We start from the raw sequence: 24352 nt of genomic DNA, 5'->3' as shown, positions 1-24352 counted from the left end.
CCGTTGTGTTGGAGGGAGTTATGTACGGAGCTGGGGGCTTGGTTCGTCTTGGTTATTGCCTCTAGGGACGGTGGAGTGGGGTGGGGTGAGGTCCGTGAAAAGTGCTCCATCCTGTGCCGTCCCCATTTTGCTGCCTGATACAATTATCCCCCGCCCCATACACTTATCTACAGGTATCTACAGTAAGTGTGACTGTGCTGCTTGGTAGGATCTCGGCACATTGTGTGGAGCTGGAGTGAGGTTTGGGAAAACTGGGGTCATGAACTTGGTGCAACACGCATCAAAGTTGCTGGTGAACGCAGCAGGCCAGGCAGCATCTCTAGGAAGAGGTGCAGTCGACGTTTCAGGCCGAGACCCTTCGTCAGGACTGATGAACTTGGTGGGTGTGTTGGCCTGCTGTGTTCACCAGCAACTTTGATGTGTGTTGCTTGAATTTCCAGCATCTGCAGAATTCCTGTTGTTTGCAGATGGAATTACTGTCTTTTCAGTATTCTGCTATTATGTGTTCACTGTACTTATTTTAATCAGATATACTGTTTACTGTATGAACAAGGAATTTCATTGCACTCAAAGGAGGTAGAGAAGGCAGGTTATACAGCTGGCCACAAATAACATTTGAAGCATAAGTAAGGTTAGAACTTTGGGAAATATCTCCAGGTCAATCATGGTAGAGAAGAGATTGGTAGGAAGGTCAGCATCAATGGGAACCCAAGGTCTGGTTAGACAGGTGATTAATTATGGATTCGTTATTATTATAAGAAGAAGGAGGGAAGGGTTCTATAATTTAATCTATATAGAAGTGCCTGAAGAATTTTTAAAAAGAAAGGATTACAAATATGGTTATAACCTGATTAATACCATGTGTTACAGTTGTACAGGACATTGGTGAGGCCACACTTGCACTATAGTGTTGGTCACCTTGATACAGGAAGGACATCATTACACTAGAAAGAGTGCAAAGAAAATTTTCAAGAATGTTGGCAGGTCTTGAGGGCCTGAGTTACAGAGAGTAACTGAACAGGCCAGGACTTTATTCCTTGGAGCATGGGCGATTGAAGAGTGATCTTATAGAAGTGTATAAAATCATGAGGAGAATAGATAGGGTGTACTCAATCTTTTTCACAGGGTTGGGGGAATCAAGAACAAGAGGACATGGATTTAAGGAGAGAGGGAAAAGATTTAATAGGATCTTCAGGGGCAACTTTTTTAACACACAAAGGGTGGACTATATATTGAACAAGCTGCCAAAGGAAGTAGTTGAGGTAGGAACAATAACAACATTTAAAAGACGCTTGGAAAGCATTCTGACAGGCTGCATCACACATCAAAGTTGCTGGTGAACGCTGACAGGCTGCATCACTGTTTGGTATGGGAGGGGCTACTGCACAGGACCAAAAGAAGCTGCAGAAGGTTGTAAATCTAGTCAGCTCCATTTTGGGTACTAGCCTACATAGAATCCAGGACACCTTCAAGGAGCGGTGTCTCAGAAAGGCAGTATCCATTAGTAAGGACCTCCAGCATCCAGAGCATGCCCTTTTCTCACTGTTACCTTCGGGTAGGAGGTACTGAAGCAGTGATTCAGGAACAGCTTCTTCCCCTCTGCCATTGATTCCTAAATGGACATTGAACCATCTCACTTTTTTAGTATATATTATTTCTGATTTTTGCATAGTTTTTAATCTATTCAATATATGTATACTGTAATTGATTTACTTATTATATTATTATTTTTCTTCTATATTATGTATTGTATTGAATTGCTGCTGCTAAGTTAACAAATTTCATGACACATGCCGGTGATAATAAATCTGATTCTGATTGGTAGATAGTTAGGAAAGGTTTAGAGAGATATTGCCCAAGCATGGGCATATGGGATCAGCTTAGATCAAGAATTCCCACCTGGGGTTCACAGACCCCTCAGTTAATGGTAGGGGTCTATGGCATAAAAAGGGTTGGGAACCAACCCCTGGCTTAGATGATCATTTTGGTTGGCATAGACCAATTGGGCCAAATGCCTATTTCCATTCTGTATAACTCTGACTCTCCAACAATTCAGGCTTTGTAGAAGATACCTGAAGAATTTGCAAAAAGAACATCAAAGACTGATAGATGTGTTTGACCATGAATAACTCCATACAGTCTTAACACGAGAGCCTGCAAGCTTGATTGAACACAAAAGGCTGAAAAGGGAATATAAGCAGAAATCTTGAGCTATTTCAATGGTAGACCTGGGACCACAGAGACATGGACCTTGAGTTTGGAAACCTGTGCAAGTTGCTAGTTCACCCCAATTAACCAATGCCAGTACTGTGTAATATTGAGGTAGGTTGCAAGTAATATCATTGTCCTCATTACTTGTCCATTTCACAAGTGCATTCTGGGTGAGGTTTACTTAAAGGGAGAATCCCAGTATAATCAGAAGGTGATAGGAAACTACTGGTAAACCCTTATTAACAACAGAGGAACATATAGAGCAGGAAGTGGTGTTATGATGAAGTGGGAGATAGATGGGCAATTTTTCAAAAGTATTTATGTAAATGAAATAACTCTCTTAAAAAATTATGCATATCAACTGCTCCAAACCCCACCACCACTACTTTATCATTTCCTGTCAGAGTCAGCTTGTGTACAGACACTCCTGTGCTTTATGGACACTCCATCACTTTATGGACATACAGTCAATGTATATAAGCTAGTTTATGTATTTATATTTATTGAGTTATTATTATTGTGTTCTTTATTATATTTTGTTGCATCAGGTCTGGAGTAACAATCATTTCATTCTCCTTTACACTTGTGTGCTGGAAATAACATTAAACAATCTTGAATCTCAGGCTTAGCATTGGAAAGTTGGAAAGTCTCAGCAAGGAGAGTGTATGAAAACTGATAAAGATTACTTCAGTAGCTGTGAGCTTGAGAGAATTAATTGGAAGAACACCAGAAGAAGCAGAAAGAAGCAAAGAAAGACATTCAAAGATTAAAGAGGGAATGAGAGGGATATTGGTGGGGGTTGAGCAATAGAGACTGGAATTAAAGAATAAATCAAAGGAACGTCAGTAAAATAAATCAAACAAAACGATGCTTTCATCACAAAGAAAACATATGAATAAGTCCTAGGCACAAGCAGAAAGGGCTGAGGAAAAGTAGCTGTAAGCTTGAATCTGAATGAGAACAATTTTAGACCTTCAGACAGACTTCATACAACACAACAATATCAATTTGCAGCATCTGTGATGGAAAGGCAGTTGTCAATGATTCAGGTTGAAACCCTGAATCAGGACTGAGAGCAGAGTGTAGTATAAAGCTTCAAGAAAAGGAGAGTGGTGAGAAAGGATTCCGAGGAGTCTGGTGGACTGAAGAGGGATGTGATATGACAGGCCAGTTCGGGGGAGAGAGAGGAGGAGTTGGGAGACAGCTACTGGATGGAAATAAGCAGGAACATAAAGTGTTGGGATTTGATAAGGAAGTGATCATTTGAACCATTAGCAGAGAGCTGAATGGCAGATGAAACCAGAACTATCTACACTGTCAGTCCTCATGCAGAGATTCAACCCAAAACATCAGCAATTCCTTTCTTCCCACTGATGCTGCCCGACTTACTAAGTTCCTCCGATAGATTGTTTCATGCTCCAGATTCCAGCATCTTGTGTGTGTGGCAATAAAAAACACTGGCACACTATAACAAAACAGACAGTTAGAAACAGCAGGGAATTATACAATATGCACGCTGTAGTCAGTTGGGTGAGGGCAACAATCTGAGACTTCCCAGGAAAATGGATTGAGGAAATTTGGAAGATTAAAACTTTGTCACTAAGTCAGGAGGATGAATGGACCTGGACAAAATTTCACCAACTCCTTGTATAGTGCTAGTTTCCCAAGCCAGTACATTCAGGTGTTGGTGAGTTGGTGAGTCTGCACGTGGAGTATTGTGTGCGGTTCTGGTCGGTGGTGATGTCTGTTATCTATCAAGTAGGGTGCCATACGCAATCCTGATTTGATGGAGACGGACGTGAGAGCACAGAGGAACATCTGGAGAAACTTCTGAAATGCCTGCTTCGCTGCTGCTGCTACTGTGTGGTCCAGAATCTCCGGAGGGGAAGGCCCCGAGTCCTCGGCTTTGCTTGTTGCTCGGCGGCTGGGGCGGGGTCGAAGCGCTCGGCAGAGGATGGTGCTCGGAGGGGCTGGTCAGAGGATCGAAGTTTTCGGACGGACTCGGAGTCGGCTCAGTCGGGTGCTTCCAATGCATCGGCAAGTTGTCGGCACTTGGAGGTTCAAAGCAGGGAGAGCTTCTCCCTTCTGCCACCCGTGTTAGATGATGAGTCGATCGGGACTTTGAGACTTTGTTTTACCATGCCTATGGTCTGCTCTTTATCAAATTATGGTATTGCTTTGCATTGTTGTAACTATATGTTATAATTATGTGGTTTTACATAGAACATAGAATAGTACAGCACAGTACAGGCCCTTCGGCCCACAATGTTGTGCCGACCCTCAAACCCTGCCTCCCATATAAGCCCCCACCTTAGATTCCTCCATATACCTGTCTAGTAGTCTCTTAAACTTCACTAGTGTATCTGCCTCCACCACTGACTCAGGCAGTGCATTCCATGCACTAACCACTCTCTGAGTAAAAAACCTTCCTCTAATATCCCCCTTGAACTTCCCACCCCTTACCTTAAAGCCATGTCCTCTTGTATTGAGCAGTGGTGCCCTGGGGAAGAGGCGCTGGCTATCCACTCTATCTATTCCTCTTATTATCTTGTACACCTCTATCATGTCTCCTCTCATCCTCCTTCTCTCCAAAGATTAAAGCCCGAGCTCCCTTAATCTCTGATCATCATGCATACTTTCTAAACCAGGCAGCATCCTGGTAAATCCCCTCTGTACCCTTTCCAATGCTTCCACATCCTTCCTATAGTGAGGTGACCAGAACTGGACACAATACTCCAAGTGTGGCCTAACCAGAGTTTTATAAAGCTGCATCATTACATCGCGACTCTTAAACTCTATCCCTCAACTTATGAAAGCTAACACCCCATAAGCTTTCTTAACTACCCTATCCACCTGTGAGGCAACTTTCAGGGATCTGTGGACATGTACCCCCAGATCCCTCTGCTCCTCCACACTACCAAGTATCCTGCCATTTACTTTGTACTCTGCCTTGGAGTTTGTCCTTCCAAAGTGTACCACCTCACACTTCTCCGGGTTGACCTCCATCTGCCACTTCTCAGCCCACTTCTGCATCCTATCAATGTCTCTCTGCAATCTTTGACAATCCTCTACACTACACCAACCTTTGTGTCGTCTCAAACTTGCCAACCCACCCTTCTACCCCCACATCCAGGTCGTTAATAAAAAATCACGAAAAGTAGAGGTCCCAGAACAGGTGTCAATTTTAGTCTTGGTTTGTCCTGTTTTTTTGGTGATATCATTCTGGAAGAACATTGTATCACTTTTTAATGCATGCATTTCTAAATGACAACAAATGAGGACTGAGTGTCCTCATAATCTAATCTAATCTAATACAAAGTTTGTCATTAAACGGGAAGGGGTGAGAAAAGGTTCACAAGGAGGATGATCCTGGGACTGGAGGGCTTCAGTTATAAGGAGAGATTGGATAGGCTGGACGTACAGTGCCTATAAAAGGGTTCTCCCCCATTGGAAGTTTTCAAGTTTTATTGTTCTACAACATTGAATCACAGTGGATTTAATCATAAAGCGGATGAGCTTAGAGCGTGGATCAGTATTTGGAGCTATGATCTTGTGGCCATTACAGAGACTTGGATGGTTAAGAGGCAGGAATGGCGACTTAGAGTGCCAGGCTTTAAATGTTTCAGAAAGGACAGAGAGGGAGGTAAAAGAGGTGGGGGCATGGCACTGCTGATCAGAAATCGTGTCATGGCTGCAGAAAAGGAGGAAGTCATGGAGGGATTGTCTACTGTTTCTCTGTGGGTGGAAGTTAGGAACAGGAAGGGATCAATAACTCAACTGGGTGTTTTTTATAGACCACCCAATAGTAACAGGGACATAGAGGAGCAGATAGGGAGATAGATTCTGGATAGGTGTAATAATAACAGGGTTGTTGTGCTGGAAGATTTTAATTTCCCAAATATTGATTGGCACCTCCCTAGTGCAAGGAGTTTAGATGGGGTGGAGTTTGTTGGTGTGTTCAGGAAGATTTCTTGACACAATATGTAGATAAGCCTACAAGAGGAGAGGCTGCACTTGATCTGGTATTGGAAAATGAACCTGGTCGGGTGTCAGGTCTGTCAGTGGGAGAGCATTTTGGAGATAGTGATCACAATTCTATCTCCTTTGCAATAGCATTGGAGAGGGATAGGAACGGACAAGTTAGGAAAGTGTTTAACTGGAGAAAGGGAATTATGAAGCTATCAGGTAGGAACTTGGAAGCATAAATTGGGAACAGATGTTCTTAGGGAAATGTACGGCAGAAATGTGGCAAATGTTCAGGGAATATTTGCATGGCATTCTGCGTAGGTACGTTCCAATGAGATAGGGAAAGGATGGTAGGGTACAGGAACCGTGGTGTACAAAGGCTGTTGAAAATCTAGTCAAGAAAAGTTTATGAAAGGTTAAAAAAAAACTAGGTAATGATAGAGATCTAGAAGATTATAAGGCAGGCAGGAAGGAGCTTAGGAGAGCCAGAAGTGGGCATGAGAAGGCCTTGCCAAGCAGGGCCTACATTATGCTGTAGGCTTTCTGTGTTTCTACAAGAAAATTTCCAAGTTACTGAATATCCCAGTTAAGTCAGTCATCAAGAACTGGAAAGAATCTGAACTAATCACAAATATAAAACACAAAACAATTGATTGCATACGTATCCACCCCCTTTAATATGACACTTCAAATCATCACTGCAGCCAATTGGTTCTAGAAGTTACATAATTAGTTAAATGAGGACCACCTGTGTACAGTCAAGGCGTTAAAAATACATCTGTATCTGGAAGGTCCAACTGCTGGTGGGTCAGTATCCTGGCAAAATCTACACCATGGAGACAAAGAGGTGATTGAAGAGCACAAGTCAGGAGATGTGGCTCAGAAGGGTAGGGAAAGGAAGAGGATGGCAGCAGTGACAGGGGACTCCGTAGTTAGGGGGTCAGACAGGTGACTCTGCGGACGCAGGAAAGAAACGCGGATGGTAGTTTGCCTCCCATTTGCCGGGGTCCCTGATATGTTTCTGATCGCGTCCACAATATCTTGAAGTGGGAAGGAGAACAGCCAGAGGTCGTAGTACATATTGGTACCATTGAAATAGGTAGGAAAAGGGAGGAGGTCCTGAAAGCAGACTACAGGGAGTTAGGAAGGAAGTTGAGAAGCAGGACCTTAAAGGTAGTCATCTTGGGATTACTGCCTGTGCCACGTGACCGTGAGTATAGGAATAGAATGAGGTGGAGGATAAATGCGTGGCTGAGGGATTGGAGCGGGGGCAGAGATTCAGATTTCTGGATCATTAGGACCTCTTCTGGGGCAGGTGTGACCTGTACAAAAAGGACGGGTTGCAGTTGAATCTGAAGGGGACCAATATCCTGGAAGGGAGGTTTGCAAAGGCTATTGGGGAGAGTGGGAACCAAACTAAAGTGCCAGAGGATTGGAGGAAAGGGAGGTTGGCTCACAAATAGAGGAAGCTTGGAGACAGTGTGAAAGGGAGAATAGGCAGGTGATAGAGAAAAGACGCACTCAGACTGATGGTTTGAAATGTGTCTATTTTAATGCGAGGAGTATTATGATTAAAGAGGATGAGCTTGGAGTATGGATCAGTACTTGGAGCCATGGTGTTGTGGCCATCATAGAGACTTGGAAGGTGCAAGGGCAGGAATGGCTACTTCAAGTGAAAGGACAGGGAGGGAGGCAAAGGAAGTGGGGGCGTGGCACTGTTGATCAGAGATAGTGTCACGGTTGCAGAAAAGGAGGAAGTCATGGAGGGATTGTCTACAGAGTTTCTGTGGGTGGAAGTTAGAAATAGGAAGGGGTCAATAACTCTACTGGGTGTTTTTATAGACCACCCAATAGTAGCAGGGTCATTGAAGAGCAGATAGGGAGACAGATTCTTGAAAGGAATAATAATAACAGGGTTGTTGTGGTGGGAGATTTTAATTTCCCAAATATTGATTTGGCATCTCCCTAGAGTGAGGGGTTCAGATGGGGTGGAGTTTGTTAGGTGTATTCAGGAAGATTTTTTGACACAATATGTAGATATGCCTAGAAGAGGAGAGGCTGTACTTGATCTGGTATTGGGAAATGGAACTGGTCAGGTGTCGGGTCTCTCAGTGGGAGAGCATTTTGGAGATAGTGATCACAATTCTATCTCCTTCACCATAGCATTGGAGAGGGATAGGAACAGAGAAGTCAGGGAAACGTTTAATTGGAGTAAGGGGAAATATGAGGCTGTCAGGCAGGAACTTGGAAGCATAAATTGGAAACAGATGTTCTCGGAAACGTACAGAAGAAAAATGGCAAATGTTCATGGGATATTTTCGTGGGGTTCTGCGTAGATACATTTCAATGAGACAGGGAAAGGATGGTAGGGTACAGGAACCATGGTGTACAAAGGCTGTTGTAAATCTAGTCAAGAAGAAAAGAAGAGCTTACGAAAGGTTAAAATAAACTAGGTAATCCTGAAGGAAGGAGGCTGAGGGGCTGTCCTCACAGAGGTTTATAAAATCATGATGGGTGTGGATAAGGTGGATGTTCACAGTCTTTTTCTAAAATGAGACTGCATAGGTGTAAAGTGAGAGAGGAAAGATTTTCAGAAAGTAGTCTGTATAAGGAACAAGCTTCCAGAGGAAGTGGTTGAAGCAGCTACAATTACAACATTTAAAAGACTTTTGGATACGTCCATGGATAGGAAAGGTTTAGTGTAATGTGGCTCAGGTAGGCTCCTTGGCCAGTGTGGGCGAGCTTGGCTGAAGACTGTTTCAGTGTTGTTAGCTCCAAGGGATAATGCACAATTGATTTATACGGCTATCCAAGGTTAACTGCCCTGTGAAGTATAACACAACTTACTTAATTTTTAACTCAGTGGTCAATAAAGTGGTCAGGATAGTTATGTTTTAGTTACAACATAGCAACAGTCCATCTCCCCCTGACTTTCAAGTATTTCTGAATTAATCCTCAAGGTATTGTTCAAGGCAAATAGGTATGTTGGCTAAACTTTGTGTTTTATTTTTATGGTAATTTAAAGCTGATTTGTGTGGTTAGTTGTTCCGTCATTGTTTCATTTGCTCTTATTTTAATATTCATCAGAACCAAGAATAACGAGGATCCCTGTGAAGTGTGATATATTTTTACAGATCCCCATGGCTAACAGAGCTCAGGAGGCAAGTAAACCTGCTTAAGCAAAATCACCAGTTGGTTGTGCTAAGCATGTTTTAAAGTCAAAATGTTAAAAAGCCTGGAAATAGTCCATTTGGTCCAACTCGTCCAAGCCGAACAACCTGTCTATCTGAGTAGTCCCGTTTGCCTACGTTTGGTGCATGTCCCTCTAAAGCAGTGGTTCCCAAACTTTTTGTGTAACCACCCCCTTGGCTTCCAGACCACATCCCCAGTGCCCCCTCTTCCCTTTCTGGAAATTACATAAAACGATAAAGAATTTTGATTTACAATGCATAGTGAAAGAAGATAGGAATTGCAAATTCAAAGCAGTAACAAGTAATTGCAAAAAAATCTATTTAAAGCTACAAACAAAGTTATTTATTTAATTACTGCAAAAACATTTTTCAGCTACAATTTCAGAGTGTACATTAGTAGTCCAACTATGCATTATTTCATTACTTTTACACCTTTCAATGAGATGGATGGACTTGGTGCAGTGATATCAGCTTCTCAACATCAGGCTAAATGACACTCAGAAGGCATCTCAGATCCCCATGTTCAGTAACTTGCAGTCTGTTTTGTCGCTTTGAAAAAAGTTGGATGACTGTACTGAAATCGTGCTCCTCTAAATATGATGTTAGAAAGGCAATAAAGGACATATTGACCTTTTTCCACAGTGCAGGATAGTGTTCAGAAATTTCTTTCTGCAACCACGTCTTAATATGATCTTTTTCAAACCTGGCCGCAGGTAAATGTCGTTTTGTAGTGACATCAGTTCTTCCTCCATCATTCCTGTTATTTCCTCATTACGAGTGTTCAGGAATTGATTAATTATCTTAACTGGAACTTGGTTCGAGAGAAGATCCTGAAATCTCTCTGACATGTCTTTATGCAGCTCTCGCAGGTCGATACACTATACTTGAAGATCATCATCTAGTACTCTTCCTTCCTCTGCCAACTCAGAGAGGCTCAGAAATTGGAAAAACTTACGATAGCCGATGTTACACTTAAATAGGGATTACATGGACAGAAATGTGGAGATGACTGATTTGACTGATAAGATTCACATTACTTCCTTGCAACTGAAGGTTGATTTCATTAGAATTTGTGAATAATTCTGACAAATAAGCAATGTGATGCCTAGTATTCTTGAGTTGACTACTGAATTTTCCAAGAATTTTATCACAATTTGAAAAATGGCATAAGAGTGTCTCAGTCATTTATCTTTTGAGAGCGTCTGACTTCTGTGTGCAACACAAGCATTCAAGCTGCTCATCATTCTCTACAAAGCTCTGAAAATAGTCGAGAATTGAGAGCATGGAACTTGAGTTTATTTAGCACTGTGATAACAGCACTGGATGATTCATGCAATCAATTGCTTAGGTTTTTTTTTGTGACAAGATGTTGTCCGTGAATTGTAAATATACTAGATACAGCTTTTTTCAGGAAAGTAATAACCCCACGGTGGTGTCCTGTCATCGATGGTGCCCCAAGCAAGAATGTTGGTGAGCAGAATGTCCTCCTCTTTAAAAAAAAAATGCTCAACAACCTGAGATACTAACTCCTCCTTCATACCTCTTTCTAGTCCACTTGCAAATAACAACTCTTGAACCACACTTTCATCTTTTATGAAGCAAACATAACCAAGGAGCAAAGATTAATTGCCCGGCAAAGTTGACTCATCCAACTGCAGAGCAAATTCTTTTTTCTAAAGTATGTTGCACAATGTGTCTTCCACATTCTCAGACATTTCAACTATTCATCTTTGAACAGAGTTGTCACTGAGCAGAATCAGTTTAATTATTTGTTCTGGTGACTGTACTTAGAACTTCCTTTATTGCTGGCAGAATCGGTTCTTCTCCAATTGTATGGGGCTTTCCAGATTTAGCAATGAACAATGCAATATTATATGAAGCTAGCAAACCCTCACTGTTTTTTTGTGAAGTGCTGGCAAACATGTTTTCCGTTTCTGAAAGTATTCACAAAGTGACTGAAAATAAGGTAAGTTCTTGTTTGTTTTATCAGAGTGTATTCTGTTCAAGTGTTCAAGGAGCCCGGACAGTTTCATTGCCTCACTTGAAAAAATCTTTTTCACACAGTGGACACATTGGCTGCTGTTGGTTGCTTAGTACTGGCCATATTACAGATACTCCACACTGTATGATCTAGACTTCTTTTTCATTTGGTCTGCTTCTGCCATTTTCGTTATGGATTAACGACCACGGACAATCGCCTATTGTTTTAAGTCCAACCTCAGGCACTGCGATCCATGAAGTGGAAAGTTATGATGTCATAATAGCCCAGACAAAACCTCACTCGTTGTCTGAAGGTACTGCAAGTGGAGTACTGATATCTCGGTTGTGCTGTGGGTTAAAGAATTGTGGTCAAGACCTTTCAAAAAGGCAGATTCTGAACTTTACCTCATTGAATGCCAAACCCTAATTCACAGGAATTGAACTGCTGCATGATTAGAGTATGGGAATCATACGAGCTAACACTGTGCTACAGCATTGAACAACAATAATGCACAGCTGGGCCTGGGAATAACACGATTTCTTCAGTCCATGTAAATGTCATATTGTTTCTCAATAACTATAATGTGCTTGGAGCAAAGTCTAAGAGAATGGTGGGTTAGCAAGGTCATTCCCTTAGTATCATTGTAATCAATTATGAGGCACCGAGGATCAAAAGCTTTTAATAAGTAATTCATTTCTTAAATTATGTCTTCAGCTGCCCCCCTTGCTACCGAGCGACCCTCACCACCCCCTTTAACTTTATTGCCCTCTGAGAAACTCCCACCTCCACTGGGGTGGGGGCAATATTGCCCACTTTGGGAACCACTGCTCTAAACCTTTCTTATCCATGCCTGACCAAATATCTTTTAAATGATGCAATTGTACCTGCTTTTACTACCTCCTCTGTCAGCTCATTCTGTATAGCCATCACCCTCTGTGTGAACTCTTGTCCCTCTTTTGCTTTAAATCTATCCCTTCCAGTTTTACATTCTTCAACCCTGGGGAAAAGACAATGTCATTCACCTGATCTATTTTTCGCAATCATCAAATAGTTACAGCTTAGAAAGAGACCATTGGGTCCATCGCATCTATGCTAAGTTTAGTAGGAGAAATCTTCTGAGTCCCTTTCCCCTTCTCGCTTCAAAAAACCCTGAATTTTTTCACGGATGCCCCATAGAAAACATCCTATGCCAATGCATCACAGCTTGTTTTGGCAGCTGTTCTGGCCATGATTGCAGAAAGTTGTGAAAACACCTCAGTTCATCACACAAATCAGCAGCTGGCTGCCCTCCATCCACTCCATAATACTTCCCACTACCTCGGTACAGCAGCCAGAATAATCAAGGACCCTCCCACCCTGGTCATTTTCTTTTCTCGTCTCTCAGGCAGAGAATACCAAAGCTCGAAAGAAAGTACTACCAGGCACAAGCACAGTTTCTATCCCACTATTATTAGACACTTGAACAGATCTCAATACAATAAAGATGAACTCTTGATCTCTCAACCTATCTCATCACACTTCTGCTCTTTATTTGTCTACCTGCACTGACTTTATTTATTTATTGAGATACAGTGCAGAGTAGGCCCTTCCTGGCCCACCGAGCCACGCCACCCAGCAGCCCCCAACTTAACCCTAGCCTAATCACGGGACAATTTACAATGACTAATTAACCTGCCAATCGATACGTCTTTGGACTGTGGGAGGAAACCGGAGAACTGGGAGGAAACCCATGTGATTTTGGGGAGAACATACAGGCTCCTTACAGGCAGTGGCAGAAACTGGACGTGAGTCGTTGATACCATGAAGCATTGCACTAACCACTGTTACTGTACCACCTTTCTCTGTAACTGTAACCCTATTTTCTGCATTCTGTTTTTTTTTTCCTTTTTACCACCACGATGTACTTGTGTTTGGAATGATCTGTCTGGAGGGCACGCAGACAATACTTATGAACCGTGTCTTAGTACATATGACAGTAATAAACCAATTACCAAATCATTACCTCCCCAGTGTGCATCCAATTCCTTTTGGAAGATCCTAATTGACTTTGCTTCCAACATTGTTACATGCTGTGAATTCTAGTCCATCACTATTCAGTATTCTCCTCACGTGTCCTTTGTATCTCATGACCAAAAATTTAAAGCTGTTTGCCCTCCCCAGTCCCTGAGCAATCTACTAATGGGAAGAGCTCTCTGCTAGCTACAAATCCCTCCATATAGTACTGTCAATAATGAGTTAGTCTTCTGGTGAAACTACGATGTCCAGAAAGGAACACAAAATTTACATTGGTATACCTTGATTGTTACGGGAAAATTAAAAATATCATCAGATGCTGCAAATTGAAATACAAAAATACAATGTTGGAAATACTCAGCAGGTCAAGCCACATCTGTGGATTGAGAACAGTTAATGTTTTGAAATCAAACACCTTTGGTGAGAAATGGGAAGGGGACAAAAGAAGCAGCGGGGAAGGTTGTGGATGTCTCTGGTGGGGTAAAACCCCATCAATGAGTGAAAGGGTGCAGGTAGAGAGTGAGAAGGTGGACAAATGAATGTAGTAGTTTCTCCTGCCCCACTTTACCAATCTGTCCTCCTAAGATGTCAGTATTTACCATATCATCTGCCAGCCTTGACTTTGTATCTTGTGTCTTCCCATTAAAGTTATTAATATATGAAAAAGATGACAGAGCTTCAGAACCAAATCCTGGGGGTTTCTTCCCTTAACCCAGGAACAACAGGTCACCATAAACTTTGCTTCCTGTCCCTTAGATTATTAGTAAATGGTAAGGAGAGTGATGGGAAGACAGGAACTCCTTTCTGCACTCATCCGTCAGTGGTTTCGACCTCTACCTTTCAGCCTACCACATTTGTGTCAACCATCAACCACCCATTCATACCAACACTACACTTTTCCCATTTCATTTCCCTCCAGACTTCACTTACACACTGGGGGTAACTCTTAGCAGCCAATTAAGCTATTGCGGGGTCAAAGGGAGATTGCACAAGCACCACACAGGCAGTACCAGTGGTCAAGTTTCATGGCATTTCAAGTGTGGGTATGAATGCCCATGACAGTAAACTTGAACTTGCTACCTCACTGCCACACTTGATATGCCATGAAACTTGACCTTTTGCAGCAGCATCAAAAACATGGCAAACATAACTTAATATAAACTTAAATTAACATACTGTACATTGAAATTAACACTAGCTGTCCCATGTTTCTGTTCATCTCCATCCTAACAACCCTCTTGCATATCTTAGCTAACAATAATAACATCTTGGTTGGCATTTCTCTTCATATTCTCCTAATCCACCTGCAGTTCTGCTTGATAAAGACTTGTCAGTCTGAAACTGGCACTCCATGAGTGTTATTTACAGAAAGCTGTTGTCCTGCCCCAAGGATGCTGTGATCAATGTGAAGTTTATCCAAGAACTTGCGAAAGACCTTGGCTTTCAGTGGACCCTTGTGGCTTTCGAGCTGGGATTCTCCAGGGCAGACATTGGTCGGTTTCAAGCAGCCTCCATGCAGAAATATGTGCAAGCCAAGAAAATGTTGGAAAACTGGTAAGTCAAGGGTTTCATCAGTAGTCTTAAGATGTTGCTAACTCATATTGTCTCTTACTGTTTTCCAGTTAGCACTCAACACACTACCGACCTGTTTAGTATTCTGATTTTGTGCACACCTCTCCAAGCCTGCAGTCGAAAGGTCTAGTCGCCCAAAGGTGAGCCACTGGATGTGAGTGAGCAAAAGAACTGAAGAACCATTATCAGACAATGACGCAAGTCAGCACAGGGCCACAGAGCCAGTTTCACAGCTCAACCTTAACGTCCAGTGGAGTCTGTCTGGAGTCAGCATGTTCTCCCTGTGATTGCATGGGTTTCCTCTGGGTAATCTGGTTCCCTCCAACATCCCAAAGGTAAACTGGTTGTTTGGTTAATCATTCACTGTAAATTGCCCCGGTATGCAGTAGGAGAATTAGGGAGGAGATAATGGACAGGGAAACTAAAGAGGGTGAATGGGACTTGGAGATCTCAGAGAGAGAAAAACTACTCATTGCATCACCTGATGACCATAATCAGTAGTTAGGTGACTTTTTAAAAAATAAAACTCTGGTTAGGATGCATGTGGAGAAATGCATTCCCATTGTAGGAAGGATGTCGAGACTTTGGAGAGGATGCAGAAGAGCTTCACCAAGATGCTGTCTGGATCAGAGGGCATGAGTTTGGACAAACTTGGGTTGTTTTCTCTGGGGCGGTGAAGCTGAGGGGAGACCTGGTAGAAAATGATGATTGTGAAAGGCGTGGATAGGATAGTATTATCTCAGAGTCAAGTCTAATATTAGAGGACATGCATTTAAGCTGAGAAGGGGAAAGCTCCAAACAGATGTGTGAGGGACGTTTTTTTTTAAACTAAACAGGAACAAGCCATTCGTCCCACAATGGTGTGCAAAACTAAATTAATACCCAAGTAACCCAAATGATGCTGGAGGCAATATGATGGAGGTGTTTAGTTACTCCCTGTGACTCCGCTGGAGCTTAGGGCAGCATAGAGGAGTTTAAGGGGCTCTTAAATAGGCATATAAATATGCAGAGATATGGACCACGTGCAAACAGAAGGCTTTGAATTAGGAATCTTTAGCTGATTTTGTTTAGCACAACATCATGGATTGAAAAGCCTGTTCCTGTGCTGTAACTTTCAACTTGCATGTCTTTGGGATGTGGAAAAAACTGGAACATCTGAGAGAAATTATATTAGGCATCCGTTAGTCTCGTGAGACCATGGATTTGCGCCTTGGAAGGTTTCCAGGGCACAGGCTTGGGCAAGGTTGTATGGAAGACCGGCAGTTGCCCATGCTGCAAATCCCCTCTCTCCACACCACCGATATTGTCCAAGGGAAGGACATTAGGACCCAAAGAGCTTGGCACTGCTGAAGTCACAGTGCAATGTGTGGTTAAGTGCCTTGCTCAAGGACACAACACGTTGCCTCAGCTGAGGCTCGAACTAGCGACCTTCAGATTACCAGACTGATGCCTTAGCCACTTCGCCATGCTCTAACATGAGAAAAATTAACCTGGCCACAAGGTGAATGTGCAAACTCCACACAGACAGCACCTGAAGTCAGGAAGGAATGTGTGCCTCGGGAGTTGAGGCAGCAGCTCTACTAGAAACATAGAAACATAGAAAATAGGTGCAGGAGTAGGCCATTCGGCCCTTCGAGCCTGCACCGCCATTTATTATGATCATGGCTGATCATCCAACTCAGAACCCTGCACCAGCCTTCCCTCCATACCCCCTGATCCCCATAGCCACAAGGGCCATATCTAACTCCTTCTTAAATATAGCCAATGAACTGGCCTCAACTGTTTCCTGTGGCAGAGAATTCCACAGATTCACCACTCTCTGTGTGAAGAAGTTTTTCCTAATCTCGGTCCTAAAAGGCTTTCCCTTTATCCTCAAACTGTGACCCCTCGTTCTGGACTTCCCCAACATCGGGAACAATCTTCCTGCATCTAGCCTGTCCAATCCCTTTAGGATTTTATACGTTTCAATCAGATCCTCCCTCAATCTTCTAAATTCCAATGAGTACAAGCCTAGTTCATCCAGTCTTTCTTCATACGAAAGTCCTGCCATCCCAGAAATCAATCTGGTGAACCTTCTTTGTACTCCCTCTATGGCAAGGATGTCTTTCCTCAGATTAGGGGACCAAAACTGCACACAATACTCCAGGTGTGGTCTCACCAAGGCCTTGTACAACTGCAGTAGTACCTCCCTGCTCCTGTACTCGAATCCTCTCGCTATAAGTGCCAGCATACCATTCGCCTTTTTCACCGCCTGCTGTATCTGCATGCCCACTTTCAATGACTGGTGTATAATGACACCCAGGTCTCGTTGCACCTCCCCTTTTCCTAATCGGCCACCATTCAGATAATAATCTGTTTTCCTATTTTTGCCACCAAAGTGGATAACTTCACATTTATCCACATTAAATTGCATCTGCCATGAATTTGCCCACTCACCCAACCTATCCAAGTCACCCTGCATCCTCTTAGAATCCTCCTCACAGCTAACACTGCCGCCCAGCTTCGTGTCATCCGCAAACTTGGAGATGCTGCATTTAATTCCCTCATCCAAGTCACTAATATATATTGTAAACAACTGGGGTCCCAGCACTGAGCCTTGCGGTACCCCACTAGTCACTGCCTGCCATTCTGAAAAGGTCCCATTTATTCCCACTCTTTGCTTCCTGTCTGCTAACCAATTCTCTATCCACATCAATACCTTACCCCCAATACCGTGTGCTTTAAGTTTGCACACTAGTTACATCCTCAAAAAATTCTATGAGATCCGTCAGACATGATGTTCCTTTCACAAATCCATGCTGACTTTGTCCGATGATTTCACCGCTTTCCAAGTGTGCTGTTATCACATCTTTGATAACTGACTCCAGCAGTTTCCCCACCACCGATGTTTCCCCAGTTTCTCTTCCTCCTTTTTTAAAAAGTGGGGTTACATTAGCCACCCTCCAATCCTCAGGAACTAGTCCAGAATCTAAAGAGTTTTGAAAAATTATCCACTATTTCTTGGGCTACTTCCTTAAGCACTCTGGGATGCAGACCATCTGGCCCTGGGGATTTATCTGCCTTTAATCCCTTCAATTTACCCAACACCACTTCCCTACTAACATGTATTTTGCTCAGTTCCTCCGTCTCACTGGACCCTCTGTCCCCTACTATTTCTGGAAGATTATTTATGTCCTCCTTAGTGAAGACAGAACCAAAGTAATTATTCAATTGGTCTGCCAGGTCTCTGCTGTGTTTGTACCTTATAGTTCTGAAAAATTGTTTCAGGTATGAAAAGTCAAAGGACCAAGAGAATAAAAGTAAACGGCTACAGGTGGCTCTGGAGCGGGCAGGACGGAGAGACCTGGCGGATAAACTGCAGTGTTTGCATTGGGGGCACCAGAATCTCAGCAGCCGTGTGGAGCTCCCCTCAGCTTTCCCGTTCCTCATCACCGTGCACAAGACTATCAACAACCGCCAGGGGCTGCAGAGAATCAATCAGCTCAGCCACAGATAACGAAAACCAGCATTGTCATCTGACTAAACCCAAAACGTTGATTCAGTTTTACCTGTATGCAGAGAAGTGACAAGTTCAATAAAAATGGCAGACGTTACTGGGGACTCTCATTCACTCATTTCTCATGCTCCTTTTTCACTCTTTGCCCCTTTGGGTTCTGTTCCAGAGCAGTGAACACCTCTCTGCATTGTTTATGAAAGTGGTCATTTGGAGTACAGGTCCTACCCAAGTTACAGCAGCGTTCCATCACTGTGAATCGTTTGTAAGCCGGACAGATTGCAAATCAAAAGTGCAGCCACAAACCGAATTCCCGCACAGCTGATGATGCCTACAGCTCCACAACATCCAGCAGTTGTATTCCACCTAGTTGTACATAAGTCGTAAGCAGAGGTGACCCTGAAATTTGTAACTTGGGCTACTTTCAATGTAAACACTTGATTAATATTTCTGGAAGAAGCTAATTTTTAGCAAAGTCTTGAATTTCTTTATAATATCAGATTCAAAGACCGCTACCATTCCCATTGTTATCAGACTCTTGAACAGACCTCTCATAAACAAATAGATAAACTTATAGTTACCTCGAGGTGGCCCTGCATTTATTTTCCTCTCTGTATTACACTTTTTCTGTAACTGTAACTATATATTCTACACTCTGGTTTCTTTTATTAGCTCGATGCAAAACAAAAGCTTTACACTGTATTTTAGTACAGTAATTTTGTATAGTAAACCAATACCATCAAGACTATGCTAGCCAGCAAAGCAATTCTATTACACCACTAATATTCCTGTGGCCTATTCTCCCTACAGTTCCATCACCTCCCCCAAGATTCTACCACTCATCTGCACATTAGGCAATTAACATACCAATTAGCACGTCAATAAGATGTTGAAGAATCCAGGGGCATGCCACAGTTACAGAAAGAATCTATAAACCCCACTCAGATAGCACTGCTCACTTCTGTCAGCTTTTGTGTGAATCTGTGACTGTTATGTCCCTGTGAGCTCCAATATAACTTCTACCAAAAGTGCATAACGGCCCTGGAGGTGTCGTCATCTGTGTGGACATTGAACTCCACTGGAGATTTATTGGTGACCCCAAGGGAGATCAAACCAATGTAATCCTTAAAACAGAAGATTACAGCCTTCAGCCCCATTCTCAATAAATCCAATCTCTGAACTGCTGCATTGACATCCAGTGGGATTATTATTATTGCTATCGGTTTATTATTGTCACATGTAGTGAGATACAATGAAAAGCTTTTGTGTCCTTGCTGTGCTGTCAAATGATTTCATACACAACTACACCAAGATAGCAAAAGGAGAAATAGACCTCAATTATAGTTACAAGTAAAGTTTCAGACTGGGTCTCCCCTTAGCCCATTGTCAAAAGGATAATCTTTTGGGAGGATAGATCAAACCTTGTTTTAGACAGTATCTTCTTTTATCATGCAATTTAAGATTTAACTTGCTTCAAAAGGACCCATTTGTATAGAGTTCATCTACAAACTGAAGTTGCAATTACAGGAAAAGTGCACTGCAGCTAGACAGAGTGCAAGGGTCACAGTGAGGTAAATTGGGAGATCGGGAGTTCACCATTTTGCTTACGAAAGCTCCATTCAAGAGTCTGGTAACAGTGGGCTAGATGCTGTCCTAGAGTCTGGTGGTTTGTATTTGCAGGCTTTTGTTCTTTTGCCCCATGGGGGGGGGGGGTGAAGAAAGAATACTGGGGGGAATGGTCTTTGATTATGTTGGCTGCTTTCCTAAGACAGCAGGAAATATAGACAGAGTCAATGAGGGGGAGCCTAGTTTTCATTACGTGATCAGCCATGTCCACAGTTCTCTTCAGTTTCCTGTGCTCTTGGGCAGAGTGGTTGCTATCCCAAGCTGCAAAGCAACCAGATGGGATGCTTTCTACAGTGAATCTGTCAACATCGGTAACTTGATGGAGAGGTCAGGATAATAAAATCTCAGGCAAAATGGGATTTTTGGTCTAACAACATGATGTATTGGATGTCAAGCAGAGCAAAAAATGTCTCTGGTACTGAAGAGCAAGAAAAGAAAACTTTGAGGATAATGGATAAAATAAAGGTAGGAGGTAAGGTGTGGAGAGTACAGCACACAAGGTCCTGTTGAATTGGGGTAGTTACAGAATCCCTGGCGGCCCATTCTTTCTGTGTGAAAAATTTTCCTTGCATAATTTCTTTAAACTTTCCCTCTATCACCTCAAATACATGGTCTATAGTACTTGACATTTCTTACCTGGGGAAAAGTTTCTGGCTGTCCAATTTATCTCCGCCTCTCATAATTTTATAAACTTCTGTCAGGTCTCCTCTCAGAGGTATTTCCTCCAGAGAAACAACTCAGGTTTGTTCAACAAAGTTTGTTAAGGAATAGAGTTAATGTCCTCCAGCAAAGCATGAACATAATCCAATAAATCTGGCAAGTTGAAAATCTACTTGCATCTCTTGAATTCACCAGTTTGTAAATCTGAAACATTGATCATTTCCCGTTCCACAACTGGGTTTTTCTAACATCTTTTGTTTGGTTCAGTCTGATGAGCAATAGAAAGCATCCATGTAAATTGAACTATAAAAATAGAAAGCTCACTGTTTCATAAAGGGACCATCCACTTCCACTTGGTCTGAATCAAGATTCCATCTCCACTCTTAATAGCCAATTCTAAAATTTTCACTAGTAATGCTAAAACAAGCTGTTGCAGGAAGGAACAATAACCACCATTAGGGAAAGGGCTGCAACGCTTCAAAGCTAGAGATTAATATTAATTCAAGGTAACAATCGCTGGGCGTTGGTGTCAGGGTTACTCACTTTCTAAGAGTCTGATTGGAAATAAGAAAAGGATCAACTAGGAAGCAGGATTATTCTTGAAACAGAGGGCATAGACTTAAAGTGAGGAGTATAGGGGGCAGCGTGAACGCACACTCTTTTCCCCAAGAACTAGAAGGAACAGCTTTAAGTTGAGAAGGAAGAGATTTCACAGGAACCTGAGGGACAAGACCTTTATGCAGAGGGTGGTGGGTATATGGAATGAGCTGCCAAAGGAAGTTGAGGCATGTACAATGACAACATTTAAACAACCTCTGTACATGGATAGAGGGAAATGGGTCAAATATGAGCAAATGGGACTGGCTTAGACAAGTATCTTGATTGGGCTGAAGGGCCAGTTTGTATGGCTCTGTGAGTTAGTGGGGAACTGGAATAAGATTTTTTTTCACCTAGAGAGTGGTTGTAATCTGCAACACGTTGAAAAAGAAGGTGGAAGCAGGTACTCTCACAGCACTTAAGATGTATCTGAATGAGCACCCGCATGGTTCAGGCATTAAAGGCCAAATGTCTGGAAATGGGATTAGTATAGACAGTTCCATAATAATCAACATCCACATAGTGGGCCAAAGAGTCTGCTTCTGTACTGTATCACTCCATGAAACTGTCTTCTACGCTGGAAATACCATTAGCAGAGTATACACTTCAAGGCACACACTCTTGGCGCTTGTCATGAGGCCATATAAAAATATATAATTATTGATCTCCAGAAAATCCAGAATTTGATATGAGTCTCTGGAATGCTCCTGGGGTGCAGTAAATTCTACCCCAATTTCACCTTTCCATGAACTCAGCTACAAAACGTCAGGGATCTTTACTTTACCCTCTGTTACCGATATAAAGTACACCACACCGATTACAAACACTCTCAATTTATTGGCTTTTTTTACATAAAACATATGAGTACATAAGAACAACTATCTCAAAAGCTCCAAAAATAGATCTTTCTAAAACAAAACTGTAGACATATGATATCAGTAGCATTCATTTTATGAACAATGATGTTCGGCAGGCTATGGAGTTCCATTGACACAAGAATCAGCTCACTAACTTTGAGCCGGATCACTATATACAGATTGTTCTAGTGCACATTTTGATCAGTGCCAGAGAAGTGAAATGGTATTTTACAGGAGAAGCAATGGTGCAGAGAGTTTCCAACCCTGGTAGTGGGCCAGGGCTCCTTTTCTTGTATGGTGCATAAACTACACAGATGCATAATCTTTGTTTCAGTTCGGTTTGATCATTGTGTACAGTAATTTTGCATAGAAAACTGCTAAATTCATGTATTCATTTAGATGCAACTCATACTGTAATTCATCGAATGGAACCACCTCAAAATGCATCAATGTAAATTTACAATGTATTCATCAAAGACATGTTGAGGGCAGGGTGATAGAGACTTTTCATCACACATGGAGGTGTTACAGCAGAGATATTGATTCCACTGTAATAAAGTGGGGAAAGCAAAACTTTGGATTATAAAAAGTAGAGTGTAAACATGTCCTCAGGTCTTCAGGGAATCAAGGATTTTACTTAAATGTGTGAAAGACTTTAGTCAGAATCTTACTTCTTGTAAAAATTTTCCTAATTTCCTGTGCAAATCATCTCCTGAAGTATAACTGTTTATTCTGTGTGAGAGTGTGCTTTCAAACACTTTTCCCTGTGACAGCTCTCTTAATCTGACATTGCAATGGCACAACAATCAAAAATAAAGCTGACACAGCTTATCCAGCAAAGAGAATTGGTTAATGTATTTAATCAGACTCCTAGACAGACACTTGCAGTGAGAATCAGTGTGCCTCTCGATGTAGATCAACTCTAAAACTCAGCCAGGCCGGCCGGTATTCCAGAGAATCATTCCCCTTCTGAAGATGTTGCCCCAGATTTTTGGGATGCACAATACTGTTTGCTGTCTTTTCACCTAGCTTTCACTTTTTCTTTGACCTGTTTGTGTGTCCAATTACATAAAACACACTCAAGCATATGACAATGTCACTGTAATGAGGCTATACATTGATAAATCTAATATTCACCAAGTTCTTCCCCAGAGCCTAACAAATTGCTCAATATTTTTGATGATGATATTACTCTTTAATTTATAGCCAATGTTCCTGTGTATTTGGCCTCTAATCTACATAAATCTTACTCTGAGGCTGGATGTTTAATGACGATTTTAATTTACATCTTACATACCTGTGCCTTTGGTCTAATCTCCAAGTCTGGATAACAACCCAAAGAAATGTGAATTAACTTTAGATAATACACAATACACAAAGGCCATGCATAAGCTGCTCTATATTTTCAATAACACTGAACATTTATGAAGATTTACTGGTTACTTCAAACCTACTGCGTGTGTGTGTGTGTGTGTGTGTGTGTGTGTGTGTGTGTGTGTGTAAGAAAACATAACAAAAGTGGATTGTTCTAGGAAACAGATATAAGGTCCATAGTATCACTTAACCCAGTAAGTAATTGATGATGAAAGCAAATGTTTCCCTTTCTTGTATTAAAATATTCAGTATTTACTCTGAATATCTAATCTGCAGTCTTTATTGGTTACTTTACGTCAATTCTTCAAATGGAAATTCTGCAGTTTGCTTGCCTAAAAAGTAGAGTAATTTACTAACAGAGTCTAAACAAAAGTTCAGAATCACTGATCTGAAAGCTTCAAATAATAATATCTGCCCATTCATCTTCCCATTTAACTATCCACCTAACCGGCTGCATTAACCATTCAACCATCCACCATCTAGCAATTAACCCATCCATCAATTTACTTCTCCGTTCAGCTATTCTCCAGCAACCATGCATCAACCCATATGGTGACTATTGCCCATTGTCATGTAATCTGCAGCCTCCCACCCATCGTGTAGCATCTACAGGACTATTTATATATCTCTGCATCTAGCCATTACTTCTCCATCCATCCCTACCTCCATCTATCTTTCCACTGATGTATAATCTATTTATGCTCCAATGAGTCATCGTATCTTACTGTCCACCCATTCGCCAATTAACTGTCTGCTCACTAGCCACAAAGGTCCAAAAAGCAATTTCTGTCCACTCACTTATTCTGCACCT

At 42.0% G+C, this 24352-nt stretch overlaps 1 protein-coding gene across 4 annotated transcripts; it reads left to right on the top strand.

The window, feature by feature from the left end:
* Positions 1 to 8: 8 nt before the first annotated feature.
* wu:fc50b12 (uncharacterized protein LOC103911624 homolog) lies at positions 9 to 18516 on the top strand. 4 transcript variants are annotated; one of them, XM_063049949.1, is made up of 4 exons: positions 9 to 173; positions 9265 to 9338; positions 14753 to 14916; positions 18202 to 18516. In XM_063049949.1, exons 2-4 carry the CDS (start codon positions 9318 to 9320, stop codon positions 18428 to 18430), a joined length of 414 nt encoding a protein of 137 aa, XP_062906019.1. In that variant the 5' UTR covers positions 9 to 173; positions 9265 to 9317; the 3' UTR covers positions 18431 to 18516. The 4 variants fall into 4 exon arrangements, with proteins under 4 accessions (XP_062906019.1, XP_062906018.1, XP_062906016.1 ...); XM_063049948.1 differs by having other exon boundaries at positions 9 to 182; XM_063049946.1 differs by lacking the exon at positions 9 to 173 and adding an exon at positions 3854 to 4248.
* The last annotated feature ends 5836 nt before the right edge of the window (positions 18517 to 24352 follow it).

Source organism: Mobula hypostoma, chromosome 6 (genome assembly GCF_963921235.1).
Source record: "Mobula hypostoma chromosome 6, sMobHyp1.1, whole genome shotgun sequence".
In the NCBI taxonomy this organism is placed as follows: Eukaryota; Metazoa; Chordata; class Chondrichthyes; order Myliobatiformes; family Myliobatidae; genus Mobula; species Mobula hypostoma.
This window is presented reverse-complemented; position numbering and strand designations above follow the sequence as displayed.

Bases quoted from the DNA above. Each gene is read 5' to 3' on its own strand.
- wu:fc50b12 (XM_063049946.1), top strand. From the start codon at position 4,047: ATGCCTGCTTCGCTGCTGCTGCTACTGTGTGGTCCAGAATCTCCGGAG. The intron at 9,339-14,752 runs GCAAGTAAACCT...TCCTGCCCCAAG, and splicing joins TGGCTAACAGAGCTCAGGAG to GATGCTGTGATCAATGTGAA. The intron at 14,917-18,201 runs GTAAGTCAAGGG...AAATTGTTTCAG, and splicing joins AAGAAAATGTTGGAAAACTG to GTATGAAAAGTCAAAGGACC.